The 18,512-nt window shown below is 33.0% G+C and overlaps 1 protein-coding gene across 6 annotated transcripts in view; it reads left to right on the top strand.

Moving 5' to 3' along the window:
* The window catches only part of trio (trio Rho guanine nucleotide exchange factor), a 167,408-nt gene that overhangs the window by 145,249 nt on the left and 3,647 nt on the right, over positions 1-18,512 (top strand). For 4 of the 6 annotated variants that reach the window (XM_069039410.1, XM_069039408.1, XM_069039401.1 and 1 more), the window contains 11 exons: positions 5,364-5,436; positions 7,609-7,726; positions 8,657-8,893; positions 8,983-9,066; positions 9,889-10,301; positions 10,355-10,742; positions 11,028-11,219; positions 11,276-11,490; positions 12,750-13,086; positions 15,709-16,814; positions 16,867-17,005. In XM_069039410.1, the coding sequence (XP_068895511.1) occupies positions 5,364-5,436; positions 7,609-7,726; positions 8,657-8,893; positions 8,983-9,066; positions 9,889-10,301; positions 10,355-10,742; positions 11,028-11,219; positions 11,276-11,490; positions 12,750-13,086; positions 15,709-16,814; positions 16,867-17,005 (3,302 nt within the window). Of the gene's footprint in view, positions 1-5,363; positions 5,437-7,608; positions 7,727-8,656; positions 8,894-8,982; positions 9,067-9,888; positions 10,302-10,354; positions 10,743-11,027; positions 11,220-11,275; positions 11,491-12,749; positions 13,087-13,430; positions 13,575-15,708; positions 16,815-16,866; positions 17,006-18,512 lie in introns of those variants that run through there. The other 2 variants (XM_069039393.1, XM_069039412.1) reach the window with 2 other exon arrangements.

Below are 18,512 nucleotides of genomic sequence, written 5' to 3'. Positions count from 1 at the left end.
ATGTTGTGTACACCTTGCCTACGAAATCCTTTGACGACCTCGAGATTGTCTTGTCTCGCCCGCAAAGCGGCCTTGAGGACAATTTTTCTGTCCGTTCGTCAAAGTACGATTTCGCATCCTTGATATACAAATAACAATTTTCTACAACCGTCAAAAAAACGTGACATTTATGCATCGTTATCAAGTCGCAAAGTATGTCATTTTTGATAGTGAAAAAATGTTTGTCAAAAAGTTTCCTTGGATGCTAAAATAGTTAATATTTTAGCATCTAAGGAAACTTTTTGACAAATATTTTAGCATCCAAGGAAAATTTTACAAAAATTTAAAAATTCAAAAATTTTAAAATGTGGTTGTAGAAAAAATAGTGGTTGTATTTCGTGCGAAAGATGATTGTTTTCTTGGCGCATTTGAATGAGTTTGAAGTCTCGACCTAACGGTCTCGACCAAAAACTCATTCTCATCCCCCAACAAAAAACAATCATTTTGCGCACTTAATACAAAAATAACTATTTCAGTTGTATTTAACAGTATATTAAAAAACGAGTTTTATAAGGGTTGATTTAGCGCACGAGTTCCAAGTGTAGAAAACGACCCGTAGGGGAGTTTTCTATGGAACGAGTACGCCAATGTCCTTATAAACCGGTTTTTTTGTTATTTTTTCGAATTTGCACCTTTAAGAAATTACATTTTCAAATTCAAGGGAATTTTGTATTAATTGATAATTCAAGGTAACGGATGCAACTACATCTGCAACAGATGTTAAAAAGTAGAGTTTGAACATTAATATTGGAAGTTTTTTGGTGTAAATGACAATAAAAATTTTCTTAGAGATCTACTAAACTACGAGTGCTTTAATAGATAGCCATTAACGACTCCAAATTGAATACATTAATAGACCTATTTGCGTCTCTAAATTCTAAAAAAAAAAACAAATTTTGGCATACTTCAACTCCCAATTCCGTAATTTTCAGCAGTTTTATTTTATTATAAAATTAAAAAATTAAAGTCGAAACAAATACATATATGTATCATTAAATTCAGCCTTCCAAAAGTCGAGTCGATAGAAATAGTGATTCGCTCGTCCAATTAGATACTTACTTGCATTTTAAAAAAATCTTTTGCAACGATTCCTTTTTATTCCTTTGATTTACGCAGGTGTCCTTACACATGCTATTAAAAAATGTAGCTGCTTGTATTTTTTCCCAATAATTCCGCCTGCTATCTCGCGGGATTTAACGTAGCAAAATATAAAAATACATCATACAGCGGATATTTATTTTAAAACAAGGAGCTTATTTTTAATGTGACGCTATTAGGTTTATTTTCATCTACACTCTGCTAATAATTAACCTTGACTGTGACATATGAAAACAGTGAGGTGTAGGTATCTGCGAAACAGGAAATGTTTTGTTTTTAATTTAAACAGGAAACAAGCATATTAATGAAAATTTACAGGTCTTGCAACTGGGACAAATTTACTCAGACACATATAATTGGCACATAATTGATCACAAATATCAAATCTGCGATTGTGTACTTGATGTTTCTTACAATAGTTGTGCAATTTGTTTTGCAATAGTATGTATTTATGTACTCCTTTACTAGTGTACAAGTATCTTGATTATATAAGAAACCTTACATCGAATAAACACGTGTTAAAAAATACACATTACTTTTATCTACATTCTTGAAACAGGTGCTGAAATTTTTCACATTCAGACATCAGGAAGAATCTGTTTGCTCATTTATTTCAGATTTTTGTTTTTGTTGTCTTTACTTTATTACATTTTTTAGACAGTCCGGATTTCGGCCGAATTAAAACCATATCTTGAAAATATTTAATGAAACAGAATAAAGCTGTTATTCAGTTCGTGTCTCTTTTTTATGATTACGGCAGTCCTTTATTCCGCAACAATTTCAGTGCTAAATACCGTTATTACTGCAGTAGTGAATTTATTAAACCTAATTCTTCACTTTCCTGAAACCAGTAACAAGCGAGTATTCCGAAAATTAATAATATTGTTTTCCACTCGCAAAGTGGTTCCCCCTTTCCAACCTGTTATTTGAGGCGCGCGTATTCACGGTTATATAATTTTAGTTTTTATTCTGTAACTAGATGCTTATTTAGTTCTGTCGACATTGACTGCACTATTGTTCGGTGCATTTTACATTTTTACACAACCTAATGTGAAGTACAATTGGTGAGTTTTTTTTCCCATTTGTTACTTATATGCCTGGCTCCTCTCGTTTATAAAAATGAAGGGCGTACATTTTCGCAATTTATTTTATCGTTTTGGGGAATAAAAACCACATAATCATAATATCTATAAGTAAGCATATACTGAAGAATCTTTATTTAATTTTTACTAAGTACATATTCTTTGTTCCGCCGACAAAATCGTTTAGAAATGCGTCCACTTCAATCAAGGTAATGGGAATGATGGACATTTATCTCATTTTCTCAGTAATTATTATTTTTTCTTGCTACATGGATTTTTTTAGATTCCCATCCCACAATTAATTAAAAACGGTTTATATTTATTACAAATGGAAATTTACTTTTTTGCATTCCGCATGCGGATATAATTCGATAAGTACTCGTACTTACTGGCATAATTTACCCAGTAATGTTGAAACATGTCTTGTAAATTTATACTTTACTATCACGTTAATGTCAACTTAATGTTTTTATGCATTATATTATCATAGGTAAACATGGTTACAAATTATCTCAGATATCGAAGTGGAATTTAAAAATTTCAATGTTGAATTGCAATTATTACTGACAAGTATAATTTATTTGTTGTTTGTTTTTAAATTATTAATTTATTATTAATTATCGGTTATTGGTGTCAAAAGACTTAAGAATTCCATTTGTGATAAATATTTTGTGACAATAGGTACACAAAAAAAAATGTGGTAGAATTATTTTCTACCTACCAACCTATGTTGTCATTCTAGGCTGATTTGCAATGCACATTTTATTAAACCTTGTTTTAACTCCAAACATGTTCATAACAAACTTTTAAGTATTCAGCAAACTTTTTTTATGTAAATAGGGTCATATTTACATTGTAAATGCATTGAAGAAATAATTTGTCTGGACTTATTATTGAACCAAAGTGAAGCTACAACAGGCTATGTATTAGTGAGAACCAAAGAACCAGAAAACTACCGGACTGAAAGCACTACTTAATATTTTAATCATTTTTGCAATCATATTGGTCGACAAATTTTAACTTTCAATTAATTTAATTTATTAAAGCATTTTTCTCTTAACCACCCTACGTTTACAAAGTTAAAAGACTATTTTGGACATTTTACACTCGAGGAGAGAGTGATTATCTTTTCTAATGTAATAAACAATATAGGATGACACTATGAATTAAGATTCATACTGCCATATTATGTATATTGTTTATTACATGGTATGGATAAGTCTATACCTAATACAAGCCGAAATGTTATTGGCAGTGAGTAAGTACATACTGTTTCTCAAGACTACAGTTAGTAATTGTTTTTTGGAGATTATTTTCATACTTAGCAGGCACGTTTGACCTGCTAAATTAACTTATAACATCCAGGAAACATTTTGGCTATTGATCAGTATTATTATTATATTAAATACTTTTTTGTGCCGTACGCGAAACGAGCACTTCGCGTATCTAAAACAGACCGCGAAATCCAATTTCGCGACCGTTGCTTTTAACGACGGCCGTTAAAGTAAACGTCATTTGATACAAATCAGAGTTTCCATGTAAGACTGGCGTTTAGAAACCGCAGAATACATACGTACTTTTTAACTCTGGAGGAGTACCTACACGAAACTGAAACATCACTTTCACTACAATTCTCTTCACGCATTTTTATGATTATGTATTTACAAAATGAATTGTTTTATTTATGTTACTTCCATAGTGACATGTAGGCCGAATTTATATGCATTTATTGACAGTGAAAGATATTTTGCTTGTTCATTTTATAATACATATGTAATTAAAAATTTTCGGTTGCACAAAAAATGTTGTGTACACCTTGGCCACGAAATCCTTTAACACCCTCGAGATTGTCCTATCTCGGCTGCAAGCGGCCTCGGCGACAATTTTTCTCTGGGTACGTTAAAGAATGATTCCGCGGCCTTGATATACAAATAACTATTTTACTACATGTTACAATTTTTATACATCTTCGGTGTATCATTCATTATACATATTTTTTGTTTTATAAAGCGCAAGAGGCGTTTTTTATTTTTCGATGTAGAACGTACAAAAATTATCATAAAGCTGATATGTCAATCTATCGTTTTGTGAAGTTGAAATAACTTAAGTCCCAGTCTGAAAGATAACTGTTTTTAAACATAAACAGCATTTTAACCGGATACGCGTTGATTTCCTGGGGCTGATTAAAAGACAGCTTCATAGAATTGGACTGATAAAATACTAGGTTAGACATTATCTAAGTATATATTTTTCCAGAATTTTCTATTTAAAATATTAGGGATTGATGCCAGCTTATTTTTTATTTAGGGCATTAGGGAAAACATACCAACTGTGTACTCACAATAAATGTTCCGATTATTTGTTTCAAAACATATTTTAAGGGCGTTCAAGACCTTTGACCTAATTCTTCAAAGGAAACTTATTGTAATTACATTGGCAGCATTAACATCTTTGATGGTATTATTTTGATCGCTGGGTGTTATTTCTGACAGTGAAATGTTGTAGGTTATCGGCGTAATATATGGAACATTAATTACCACATACTGATAAATACGAATTAATTATCGTAATCAGATGCAAATTTTTGCAATGGGGTCGATTTTTATTGGTTCGCTTATCGCGGTTTTCTTCATTTACATTAATACCGGTACCATCTATATTTGCATGAAACTATATAAAATCTCTTATTATTTTCATTTGATGTTTTTATCGGTTGTTGCTCTATAAACGCCCTTTTCGGATGATCGCAGCACATAGTCTAATAAGTCTGGTGATGGTCATTATCAAATTGTACGTAACAGTTTCATTCATTTATCTTTCATTCTGTAATTCAATTAAAATTAAATGTCCTACATGGCAAGTGACTACAACATATTATGGTCATTCGACAGACATATTTTGCAGTTATTGCACTCATGAAATGATAATCTTATAGCTTCTTAAACGTTATTTACGAGACTTGTCTGCACTTAAATTTATCGCATTTTATTACAAAATAGACTTTATTAAATGTGGACCTTCTAAAATTGTCTTGCCTTAATTTCTTTTGCGGTTTGTTTGACCATCCGTTGCATTGATCACGATTGTTACTTTTAGCTCTTAAAAATTTATGGACACATTCATTAGTATTCATTTTGCTTTCAGACGCCACCGCCAACGATACCTCAGGAACAGTCAACACATCCTCTCCAGTTAATAAACGCAGAGGATTCGGTGGGTAAGTGATATTTCTTAATTAATTTATTCCCCCTGTACACCTGTGTAATTTATTAGGTTAGGTTATTTCTGAGTTATAAAAAGAGACAAGAAACAACTTGCTACAAATTTTATTTGTAAATTCTTATTACAATAATTATAAAGATAAAAGTAATTTATAAGAACGTCTCAAATGTTTATTATTATGAATTCAAAATTGAAAACATTCCGTTTGCTCTGAACGTTACAAGGATTTTACTAAACTGTTGTTTATTAGTACATACTTAGTAACATTTTCCATATAAATGTAATTATTATATATCGTGTTTTAGACTCTATAACAATTTCTTTAGTGCATGTGGTAGGTGCAAAATATAACGAGACTGAATCAAGGTATTACATTCTCAAAAAAATATATACCTATTTGTAATGTAGAAATATGTATAATAATTGGTCGTTCAAAATAAAAATGATTCGTATTGTCTACGTTAATTTTAGAAATTTAGCTTAAAATTAACTAGAACTGCAAATGGTTGGATATCTAATTTGAAAAGACAAAACGTGTGCTACCTGTAGCTCACTTTATTTATCGCCCAAATGATCATAATCCGTGCCCAGATATGCAAAAGAGGGTGGCGGTACAGTGAGTCGAAGCACGCAACCTGACGACGACCTTTTTGTAATACTTCCATAAGAAATAAACCGTAAATTTAAAGTGGAGTCGGTACTGTGAACTGCATAAAATGAAATTTCGCTTCAAGTATCGCAGTGGTGTTGCGTTATTGTAACAGTTTTGACATTTTACAGACGGTAATTTTTAGTAACAATTAATTTACACCACATTCAGATGTTTATCACACCAAGTAAGATGACACCATTATGCTATATACATACTAGGGTCTTTATCTTATCTGTAGCAAGTCTAATTATCGTGTTTGTAATCACTCCTAATGCAAAGGTGTTTTGACAGTGAACTGTGGCGCTACTCCTTGTAAAAGTGTTGTGCTTCAATGGGAAAAGTTAAATGTTTTTTTCAAGATATGTGTTCAAACTGCCGTTCCCGGTAAAGTGCATTAATTGCATTTTTTCTTTTGACAAGTCCTAATGACGATGTTGAATGTTTCTCATAAAGTTAATTCAAGTCATGAATTAATCATTATTAAGTAGAATTTCTAAAAGATAACGACTGGCTTTTATGGTTTTTCGAAATGTTATTAATGTCTGGATCGGCGATTTAAAAAGTACAAAAGACGAATTGAGAAATCTCGGTTCTAGATAAATTAGTCGACATGAGTCACTCGTAATCGCCTCTATTATTTCCTTTAAACAAAATGTTTTAATAGTGGGCTATTAATATTTAAATAAAGAAAAATACTCAACCAACCTAATATGCTTTTCCTAAGAAAAATGGAGAAATTTAAACCTGATCCAATCAACTCAGCTGACTGTACGAGCGTAAAAATATATTGAGTGATGCCAAAGAAAACAAAGGTGTTCACAAGGTGAAAGAACGGAGAAATATTTAGTCGTTTGCCTTAAAGCTGCGTTGACTATATTTGAACAATTTTTTGAGAATTTTGACCCATTTGTAAATACATACACATTATGTAAATAATCAGAAACTGGGTGGTAGGAACTTTGCGGAATTTTCACATTGCTTTGCAATCTTGGGAATAAATAACGAAATCATGACAATATGATTATTTTAAAACAGATGGTTACTGTTCACGTATGTATTACGTTTACTTTTCCTAGAATTACGACGTATTTGATAGACATTTGAAATGACAATCAATTCTAAAGAGTAATTAAAAAAAATTCCAGGATAGGTTTATGGCTTTTGACTTCATTTTTAAAAATATGATTTTATCGAGAGATTTTATAACATAATATCACTTCTTTACACAGGAAACAATTTATTCAGATAATATATTTTAAAGGTAACTCCACAGACAACAACAAAGAGCGTTATGCAACAACCAATTTTTTACAGATCAGTAGTTAATTGTTCCATATATTATTGGACATATTTTTTTTTTGTTATCCCATTGCCCCGGATTCTGTCCATTTTTTAATTGACGTGCCCATGAAAGGTCGATAATTGTAATCAAAGTAATCATTCAGAGAGCCGGATGCTTTTTGTTTTTAAAACTGTAACCTGTAGCACTAAAACTATTACCCTTTGTTTGTCCAGGCGGAAATGGTTGCCACCACCACTTCGAAAGTTGTCACAGGGAAAAGTGGATAAAACACAACCTACAGCGTTGGAACGACCACCACTCAAGAAGACTGGCTCTGACAAGAGAATTAAGGTAAGCACCTCACTCAAAAATTACCTACCCAGCATGTCATTATACCAGTAATGTGAGGTGGTATTGTGCAGTAAATAATTTGCAATTTGATGTTGTTACGGTTTACAAAGAACATTTTGTTATTTTCATTGGGTAATCATTCTTTTTCACTTTCACCATATTCTAATATCATTACACCCACGTGCAATTTATTTATAACAAGCGGTGTACAGATGAGCGTCACATTTTTTTTTTATATTCGTTTCGATTTTGAAAAAATCACAAAGCGTCTACAGCGTTAAGGTAGTTTTTTAAATCTGTCCGATGTTAATTTATCGATTAATTGTTTTGTAATTAATGTTGATTATTAATTTAATTGTCAGTGCGATTAAAGAAATTACTGCCTTGTTATATTTTTATGTTTATTACCCATTATGAACAGCCTTGGAAGGTGCTTCAAATCTTAAATCTTTTTTTTCCGTAATTGTTTAGATTGTGCTGCTAGTCAGTGTAAATATTGACTAGTATAAGTAGTTTTATTAAGAAAAATTATGTATATTCCCCTTAGATTTCAAGCCATAGCGTTATCGACAAATTTCCGTTTTTCTGAATCACTAGAACTTTTTATCGGTTTTTAACGTGCATACATTTACAAAACCACACTGTGACTAAGTATTTCCACAGTTTGTGTTGGGTGCACACGTGAAATTGAGGTTTTCGTGCTTTTTAAACTTTTACAAATGAAGAGAACATTTTTTCGTCGTTTATCGTCCCTGATGGGAAACGTAAGTCCTTAAAAATTACCATAAACTACAATTGTATAAAAGTTTATTTAACTACACTTCGGTACAACACGACATTAGATACGCTTTATAAAGATTACCTCATCCGGTTTATCCCTCGAAAGTCTCAATTTTTCAATTTAATTTAACCGAATATCTATATGCACAGGTACCATCCGAAATGGGTAACAAACCTTCGGTGTCGGAAGGTGAGGACGACGAGGACAGACTGCCTTTGTCGTTGAAAGGTGCAAAATCTATGGGTTCCGATCTAACAAACGGAGGCGGAGAAGATGCCGACGAAGAAGTGGAATTACCCCCACCCATGAAACCGATCCAGGAACCCATAGTTGTCACTTCGACGCCACCCGGTGTTCCTGATATAGAAGAAAATCCTTGCAAAAGGGTGAGACAAGTTGATTTTACTAGTTTCCATCATCGTGTCGTCATTAATAACCTCCATACTTCATTGTAACTTTTCTCTTACCTCTGCAGGTTTCTAGTCTAACTTTAAAATCACTAGAAGGTGCGACGTCCGCTGATTTGGCTGAAATTGAGCAGATTGTTAAGGAGAGAATGGTGCGGATCTCGTTTTTCAAATTGCACTCTCTCTTGTTTTATTGTTGACTTTTGCATGACCAGCGTACACTTTCTGTGTTCTTTCACATTGAAACCTTCAACTTGTTTCTGCAGTAATAGATTGTCCATAATCATTTTTACCATTAATTCTTTCATGTGACTGAACATTTGAAATCGTTGTTTTGCACTCTCGTTTTGCATCGTATTTTATATTAATTTTCTTTACATATTGATTAGTTATTTACTTACAAGTTTACATAACTTTTTGTTCGTTAACGTTTTTTAAGATAGGTACCCACAACAATACAGTTGTTACTGTTCTCCATTTACGATATGTACTACGTACAATACATTTTGGATTAACATAACCTACAAAATATTTTTGGACTGTCTTGAATTAAATTTATTATATTAATTATTATCGGAAATGTTTGCATTGTAAATCAAAAATATATTAAACACTAGTAAAAAAGAACTGTATATTTTAATAATTTGAGTACTCCAAGTTCTGGAGCATTTCCGACATTACAAACCGTAATATTTTATCAAATTTCCTGCAAACAGTTTGTATAGTTTTTTGATACGCAGTTTGTGTTTAGAAGCTAAGTCAGGAGCTCTGTTACTTTTCAGCAACCACACCTGCGAGTTCCATTCACTGTTCCAACCGTTATTATTGTGGGTGTATTTATTTAAGTTTAGTTCTTAATTTAGTTACCAGTTACCGCTTAGTTGGTTGTTTCGTTTGATTTTTTTGTCGTATTTTCTTTCTTTTTTTAAACTTGAATGTTTAACGTATAATAATTCTAAAAATCATATTTCCAGGAGCAGCATTCAGAAAACCAGGAACGCAATTCTGTATTGCGAGATGCGAAATCCGCCGACGCTCTCTCCGACTGTGGTGAACCCACAAACAGCCACCGCGAATTGTCTGCACAGTGTTCTTCGAATGAAGCAACTGCGCTTGCATTCAGCGGGGACGAAAGTGACAAGCCATCCGAGGATAATGTAGATGGTGCTAAAAAAATTGATAGTTTACTAAAAAAGAGACGGTTTGTATTGCAAGAATTAGTTGACACGGAAGAGGCGTACGTACGTGATTTGTCTCTGATCGTCGACGGTTACATTGCTACAATGAAGGATCCTGAATTCGAAATCATCATGCCAGAGGATCTCAGAAACGGAAAAGATAAAATGGTTTTTGGCAACATAAAAGCCATATACGACTGGCACAAAGAGTAAGTACATGAAAAGTCGATGGTATACTTTGATATTTATTATATTTTTGCAGCACCTTCTTGAGATGTCTGAGGAGAGCGATAGATAGCCCTACAGAACTAGCACAGTTATTTAGAAGATATGAACGCAAACTGCATATGTATGTTGTTTATTGTCAAAATAAACCAGTCTCGGAATATATAGTGTCAGAGCATTTAGAATCTTACTTTGAAGATCTTAGAGTCAAACTAGGTCATAAACTTCAGTTGTGTGATCTTTTGATCAAACCAGTTCAACGGATTATGAAATACCAGTTAATGTTAAAAGATATTTTAAAGTATACAGAGAGAGCTGGGCTAATTGGAGAAGCAGAACCACTTAGAGCAGCTTATGAAATCATGGTTATTGTGCCAAAAGCAGCAAATGATATGATGGATGTTGGACGCTTGCAAGGTTTTGACGTAAGTTCTTTTTTTTTAATCAAACTAATTTTGGATTAAAAATGAATAATACATAATTATTCGATTAATTTTCGTAAATAAAATATTTATACAAGGAAATTACTATAAAAAGTAGTAGACTGTGCAAATATTTTTTTCCAAGATAATTGTAATGTTAGATACAATAAACGTAAAATTAAACCCTAAATGAAAAATGTGCCGTACAGTTGAATTGCGTGTTTTTTTTAAATATTAATTATAAAATTTTAGATTAATACGATGAATTAACAATATTATATGTAACAGGGTAAAATAACAGCACAAGGAAAGCTTCTTCTTCACGGCCTTCTAACGGTTTCTGACGTACAAGGCACTGTCGTAGGGAAGAACAAAGAACTGCAAGTATTTTTGTTCGAGCAAAGCATAATCTTGTCAGAAATAGTGGGAAAAAAGACGCAATTCACCAGTCCACAATACATCTACAAAACCCACATGCAAGTGAGTCTTTTGCTCTCGTTATAAGGAACAGATAATTTTGAACGATGTGTCGACAGGTGAACAAAATGAATTTAACCGTGGACGAAGATGCTTTCGTTTTGTCGTCAACAGATCCACACAAGCCAATTTTCGCGATTTCTTGCCAAGCAGCTTCGCAAGACCTTCAAGATCAATGGTGTTCAACAATTAAGAATATTCTGCAAACGCAAAAAGACTTTCTTAAGGCCATCCAAAGCCCAATTGCTTACCAAAAAGAGCTTACTAAAGAAGCGTGAGTATACAAGCTTGCCTATTTGGATTTGGGCTCGATAAGTTTGAACTAACTTTGGTTGTGATTTTTTTTCTTTGAAGAATTGTAAAATAAATGTTGAAATGTGAGGCGTCTGTCGATTTTTGAATAGACGTTTCATGTTGGATGCTTGTGATTTTAAAATGGTGACGGGACTAAATCATTTCGTGTCGGTTTTTACGTTCATTCAGATTGAATGAATCTTATGTTGATTTCACCATTAGAAGTGTTGTGACTTGCTTTGATAATCATGTGACCCTTCTTTCGATTTGATAAATTGTAAATGTACGATAACACTTACGAATCTTGCAATTTTCAAGTAGGCACTTAATCTATTTCTTCTCCGATAATAATCACAACTCTATGCTCTGCTCCAGTTACGAAGTTCAACGATAGATTAGGTTTCTACTCTTCCGTTCTGTATTTCCAATGTTTCATTTTGACAATTTGCATTTATAATAATACTTGCCATTTTTACTTCTAACTTTTCTTGCTCAATAAACTGTTGATGCTCATCAATAATCCTTGGGTGTACCTACATGTGAGTTGATTAAGAGGTTTCTGTTTATTGATGGGTGAGATGTTGAAATCAAAAACTGTTAACAACTTGTACAAATTGTGTTGTGGGGAGCACGAGCATTTTCATTTTCATGTCACGCCATGGATATTCGAAAAATGCAACCTACTAGGTACTTTATAAGTATGGAAACCAATAATACTCTCTTAAAATCCACACATAAAAGTGAGATATGTGTTATGTTTATTGTATTATTGATTGTATTAATTATAAGTTGGAAATGTACATAGAATGTATGTTTGTACATAAATATATTCATTGATAAGCGATGATGGAATACAAATTTTCAATAGAATAAAATATGAAATTATGACGCCAGTATTTTATTTTCATTTTAAACCCAAAGCGAGAGTATCTTTTTAATTTCGTATATTTTTGTTTTAATTTTAACATTCGCTTATCATTTCTTGTATTTACTTTTCACCTGGTAACCATTTATTTTACAATTTTTTTGGGTTCGCTTTTATTTTATTAACCATACTAACTGGCACAGGCACTTGCAGCACTACCCATACCTACTTAATTAATAAAAAATTTCAACAACTGCAAATCAATTTCGAGGTAGTGGTTCAAGTTACTGTCGCGCTTTGTTTTTGATTGGCTTTTACTTTTTTGTATGTTGAGTTTATTAAGTTTGCTTTTATTTTCGTAATTTTCCAAACAGTTCTCTGTCAGACGCATCTACATTGTGGGATCTTTGCCTTCCTCAGAAAACAGTTTCCATTCCAAATATGCCCACTCCGACAGATTCCGGTAAACATCGAAAAAACATTCATTATATTCATAAAGCAAACACCATCGGCATACCTTCTGAAAGTGACCTGACTGACGCAAGCGACAATAAAGTACCGAATCAAAACAAACCAAGACTGAACTTTTTTGAAGGATTTAGAAATACGTTGAGGCCAAAGCATAAAAGCGATCCTACTACGTTAGATTTACAGAAAGAAACTGACAAGAACGATACACAGAGGCGATGGTCGGAAACTAGCCAACCCACGGTAAATACTCTTGGGATTTAAAAAATTGCATGAATCTTTGAAAATTAAAGGACAGATTTTTTTTAAATATATACCAGATTCTGTGCCAGATTTTTCAAGGATCTTGATCGTTCAACTTTCTTATCAAGACTTCAGACTAGCATTCATGCTAGTCGCGATTTCTACACTCGATAAGGGAAGCCTATTTTATCATTTTTTCTTTTTAAACTAAATTTGAAAAATTGAAGATCACGATAAATATCCTTGAAAAATGATACTATACATAGGTAGAATGATGGGCTTTTATATTATTTAACTTCTGACGTGTTCGGTGCATGTCTATATTTACCTTCTCTTGTCTTTAGGTATCATAACAGAGAGCTTGAAATACCAATAAAACTAACCATAGATGATGGCTGTGATACCAATTAGTTTTAGTTAATTATCAACAAAACTGTGTTAGTCTAATCATTACAAATTGAAATGGAAATTTTGGAATTCAACCTTTTAAATATGGTGAGCATGTTTGCAAGCTATCTATTGCAATAAATTGTTTTATTTTTATCCTCATTCATTGTTTCTTCGTGCACCTTTTTATGAAGTGATTATTTGTATTTGATTTCTTGAATTTGTGTATACTAACGCTTTGCAAGTATTGATTTTTTTTTTTTTGTATTACTCATGTTACTTTTAATATGCAAATTACTTGAGCAGAAATAAAGTCAATATTGAAGTTGTATAAAATATAATCGACTTGAAAATATTGCAGAACACACTGTCGTAGATATTTTAAATATTAAGACCTTTAATTGAGCGGTTTTACATAAAATGTATGGAGTAAAAAAAATAATTCAGGTAAGTTGTGAAAAGTTTTCTAAGTTAAATTAAAAATCATCTTTATTAGACCTCTAAATACTTGCGTTTTTTTGAGATGTTATTTGAAATGTATCAATGTTAGAAATGTATCCTTTTGCCAAATTAACGCAAATTATATACACATTTTTATACTAAATATACTACCTACTGCGGCTCACTTAACAGTTACAGGACAACATAAGTTTGTAAATTTTTCATCGTTTCATTTTTTGCCGTATTGTTATTTTCCAAATTGTTCCAAAATAATCAATAATAAACGGAAATCGCTATAAATAATTCTTACAAATATTTGTCATACAATTTTTGAAAAGGAAAACATCTTATGAAGGTTTTAAAAATTTCGTAATTCAACAAATAATTCTGTTAATAAAAATAACCCCAAATATGTATTTTAAAATATCTAATGAAAACGGTGGAAAAAGGGAACAGAAGAGAAGCAAGCACACTGTAAGCTCACATTATCATGTTATTTTTGTGAATTTGCGTGGTGGGATATTCGCTTCTATCGACTTTTCTGTTGGGCTTAAAATAATTAACCCAATTTGAAACCGTCTACGAAAATAGATTTTACATTTTGTTTTCGGACAAAAATGTAATAAAATGCCCACATTTGCCGCTTTCTCACCCGTGGTTTGTGTTACTAAAAATATTGTCTAATTTTAAAGTCCAAATTTATTTAGGGATCTCGCCAAAGATCCATTCCAGTTGATAAGTTCTAAATTATTTACAATCTGGACTTTGATGGCGCCAATTTTTTTTAGCAAAGAAGTTTAATGTCATAACAACAACAAAACTGAAAACTTGTTTTTAGTGCATTCGCTGATATTTACCGACAGCAAATTACAATTAATCTAAAATGATTATGAACATTTTTTACAAAAAAAAAATGTGAAAGTTGTATAATTGTCTAACAAACGGTATTATAGAAAATGAATTAACCATTTCAGTTGCGGTAGTCGTTATGACTTTCCATTACATTATTATGAACAAGAATAAAAGTACGATTTTTCATCGTTGTTTTTTGAGACAATAACATAAATTACTGTTTGAAATAAAATACAAAAAAAAACAAAAAAAAAAATGAACGACAAACATTGATAAATTTTAAAACTGTTTATTTATTTTCCATTGTTCTGTAAAAATTTAAGGTAAGTAAATTTTGAATAATAAGGGATATTAATTATGAAACGTAATTTATTCCTTAATTTGGGTAGTACCTACGGTGTGATCAAGAATGACTGAATCTGTTGGTAACAATGAAATTTGGCAAATTTAAAATTTACTATGAAAGGTTCATTTTTGTATTAACATAAACATAACTGATATAACCAAAAAATAACTATAATGTCGTCTCAAGTTAAAAAATCCTGTCAGTGGCAATTGCGAGACTACTTTTCAATTGTTTCATTGCCAACAGACTCAGTCATTGTTGATCACGCTGTAGTATTGAAGAGGATTAACTGTGATAACATTTCTGTTCTGTTAAAAAAGAACCTTGATGGGTCAGAAAAACAATTTTTAATGACCTAAGTTTATACTTTCTAGATTTCAGTGTGATTAATTCACTGATTATTTTTTTGGTGAATTCATTCACTAAATGTTTTCAAAATTAATAATATCAATAAATTTTCAAGTCGATTGTTCATGACAAACTAATTATTAATTTTTTGTCACTAAAACAAGACTAGCGTTCCCCTTTATTAACATTTTTTCCGAAACAACAACCTAAGTTGAAACATGTATTGTATGGAGCAAACTTCATTTCAGTGCGACAACCACGTTATGGCACCCGGAACTCAAGCACGTTTGATATACGAATGGCCGGAACTCACCCTCGGGGATGTAGTAACCATTATACGCTACGATACGACTCAAGGCTATTTAGTTCACACACAGACAAATTCAGAAGAAATGTGGTTACCTGCTCATGTTTTATCAAATTACAATCGAAAACCCTGGACATTCCGTTTCAAAAAACCCCCCAGAAAACCCATCGAGAGCTCTTGTCAGGAAAACGTAATCCCGGAAGCTTCGTTACCCGAATTCCGCGACAAACTCAGAGACGTCACCGTCCAGTGCGGCGCCAAAGTTGTATTAAAGTGCAGAGTGAAGAAGTGTGGTCGAAACCCGAAACTCAACTGGAAAAAACTCGAGCCGAATTTGTGCATTTTGCGGAGCGGCCGCTTTCTTTTAGGTCAGGAAGACGAGGGTGTTGCTATGCTCGTAATAGATAACGCCAAATTATCAGATTCTGGAACGTACTCGGTCACAATAACCAACGAAGTCGGATCGTGCCAGTGCTCGGCGCTTTTGACCGTCACTGACCCGTACCCCGCGTTACAGGAGCCGAGGATTCAGGTTATATCGTGCTCCAGTGTACTACTAGAATGGGAGAGCGACTACTACCATCAATTTTGGATCGAATATTGCCAACTGGGCACCGGCGAATGGCTCTCTTCAAATAATAATCGCGTAATCAATTCCCAAACGTACACCGTTGAAAATTTGATTCCGGGAGAAACGTACAGTTTCCGGATAATTGCCGTGCAGAACAAATTGGTCAGCTTGCCGAGCGTGGCCGTTACGTTGCCGGTTGCCGACAATTTGAGGTGGCAACAGGAGCAATTTAAAAACCGCTACGTCGAACTGAAAGAAATAAGCAGGGGGCGGTTTTCCGTGGTGCGACTAGCCAAAGACAGGGGGACGAATGTGGAAGTCGCCTTGAAGCAAGTGACCAGACGAAGACAGTCGCATCATGTTACGCAAGCTGAATATGGATTACTTGCAGGAATGCAGCACATTAACATTATACGATCGATGGCGCTGTTCGATAATGCTCCACTTCCAGGAATCGACACTATAGTTCTTGAACTGTAAGTTTTTTATTGCAGGATGAATATCGTTCTATCTCTTGTTTGTGTGCAGGGTGAGAGGGCCGTTGCTGTTCACTTACATTTGTGAGAAAGAGGAATATACGGAAGCCGTTGTGAAAACATACAGTCGCCAGCTAATGTCTGCTTTATCGTGGCTCCATCAGAAGGATATCTCGCACTTGGATATTAAGGTGAGCGTTTATATTTATTGGTTGGAAAATGTTTGCCACTTCAAGTCACGTCCGGTTGTAAGCGCTTTCGCAAAATCAACCCTTGCGAGCACGTGCTCGTCAGATTCCTGAATGGATGGTATCAAAATTCAAGCAACTTAAAAATCCACCAAACTCAATATTTATTTTATTGCCTGTTATTTATTACACAATACATTTAAAATAGTTCATGCAGATTTTACTAAATAATGGAGAAATGAAAAGCACATCTGTGAAGGTAACTATAATAGAGATTTACAGTGTGAGCGTTTACCCTTGAGAAGAATTTTACGAGTGACGTTTATGTTTCTTGTGGCTACACTTTAATACGCTATTCATTACTTCATTCTTTATACACATATTATGAGAATATGTTTTTGTTTTTTCATGCCCACAATTTAATTTAAAATTATCAAAATTTTTAGATTTAAATCCGGATACATATTTTAAAGTTTTTAGGGCTTTATTATTTTTTTTTTAATTCGACACTGTCAGAATTTGAGAATTTTCTCCTGTGTAAACGTATTTTGATAAATGTCACAACTTGTCAAAACAACACGTCAAGCTAATTTTAAAGATTTTAAGCGATTTAGAGCCTTTAAGGGGCTCGTCGAACAAAAAAACCTTGTATTCAACTCATTCGTGTGTAAATTGGGCCCTTTTTGGCACTCGTGGGCCTTTAAAACGCTCGTTTTACTCGCGTTTAAAAATGGCCCACTTGTAAGAAAAAGGCCCAATTTACACACGAACTCATTAAATAAACTACTATTATTTGCTGTACAGCATAATGTAAACTTTTAATAGATAAAGTTCCAATAAATTATCCATTTAGTTGTGACAATAGTAATGGTAAAAGATATGCAGGAAGTACCTACTCGTACCTAACACGCCTAAACCCAAACTCAACTTTGTAAAATAACATAATTTAAAAACCCGACTACCAATAAAATACCTTGACCATAATCATAGGTAAGCATTTCCCCTCTCAGTTAAAGTTTCGATTGAAGAAGAGATTCGAAATCCGAACAGGAGTTAGAATGATAAGCCCCAAGAATAAAATATTTATTATGAAACTCAACCCTTACGAAACACGTCCACAGGTGCAAGAACAAATTTATAGAGATGATTCGATGTATTCAGATAAAAAGTTTGTTTTGTTTATAAATCATTTGTTTGTAACTCTGAGGAAAATCCTATCGAAATCGATTCGTTATTTAAAGTTGCAGAAGGGCACTAACATACAAAAACATTTATATCATACTGCTGTTTCAGGGTGTTTCCCTATATTTCCTTCGATAGTCGGGTAAAAATATAAGGTTTCAGAAGTTAAAAAGAAAAACTTGGCAATTGCAAAACGAAATTTTACACCGATTTTATCAAGTGTTGTTGATGATGAGAAAGAATAAAACAAGAAATCAGCGATTCACCATGGTGCCCGTGTGGCATGGCCTTAACTAACGTTATTTGTTTAGTTTTGTTTTCTCTCATC

The sequence above is a fragment of the Tenebrio molitor genome, chromosome 1 (genome assembly GCF_963966145.1).
Source record: "Tenebrio molitor chromosome 1, icTenMoli1.1, whole genome shotgun sequence".
Classification (NCBI taxonomy): Eukaryota; Metazoa; Arthropoda; class Insecta; order Coleoptera; family Tenebrionidae; genus Tenebrio; species Tenebrio molitor.
Note: the sequence above shows the minus strand (reverse complement) of the source record. Positions and strands in the feature narration are given on the sequence as shown.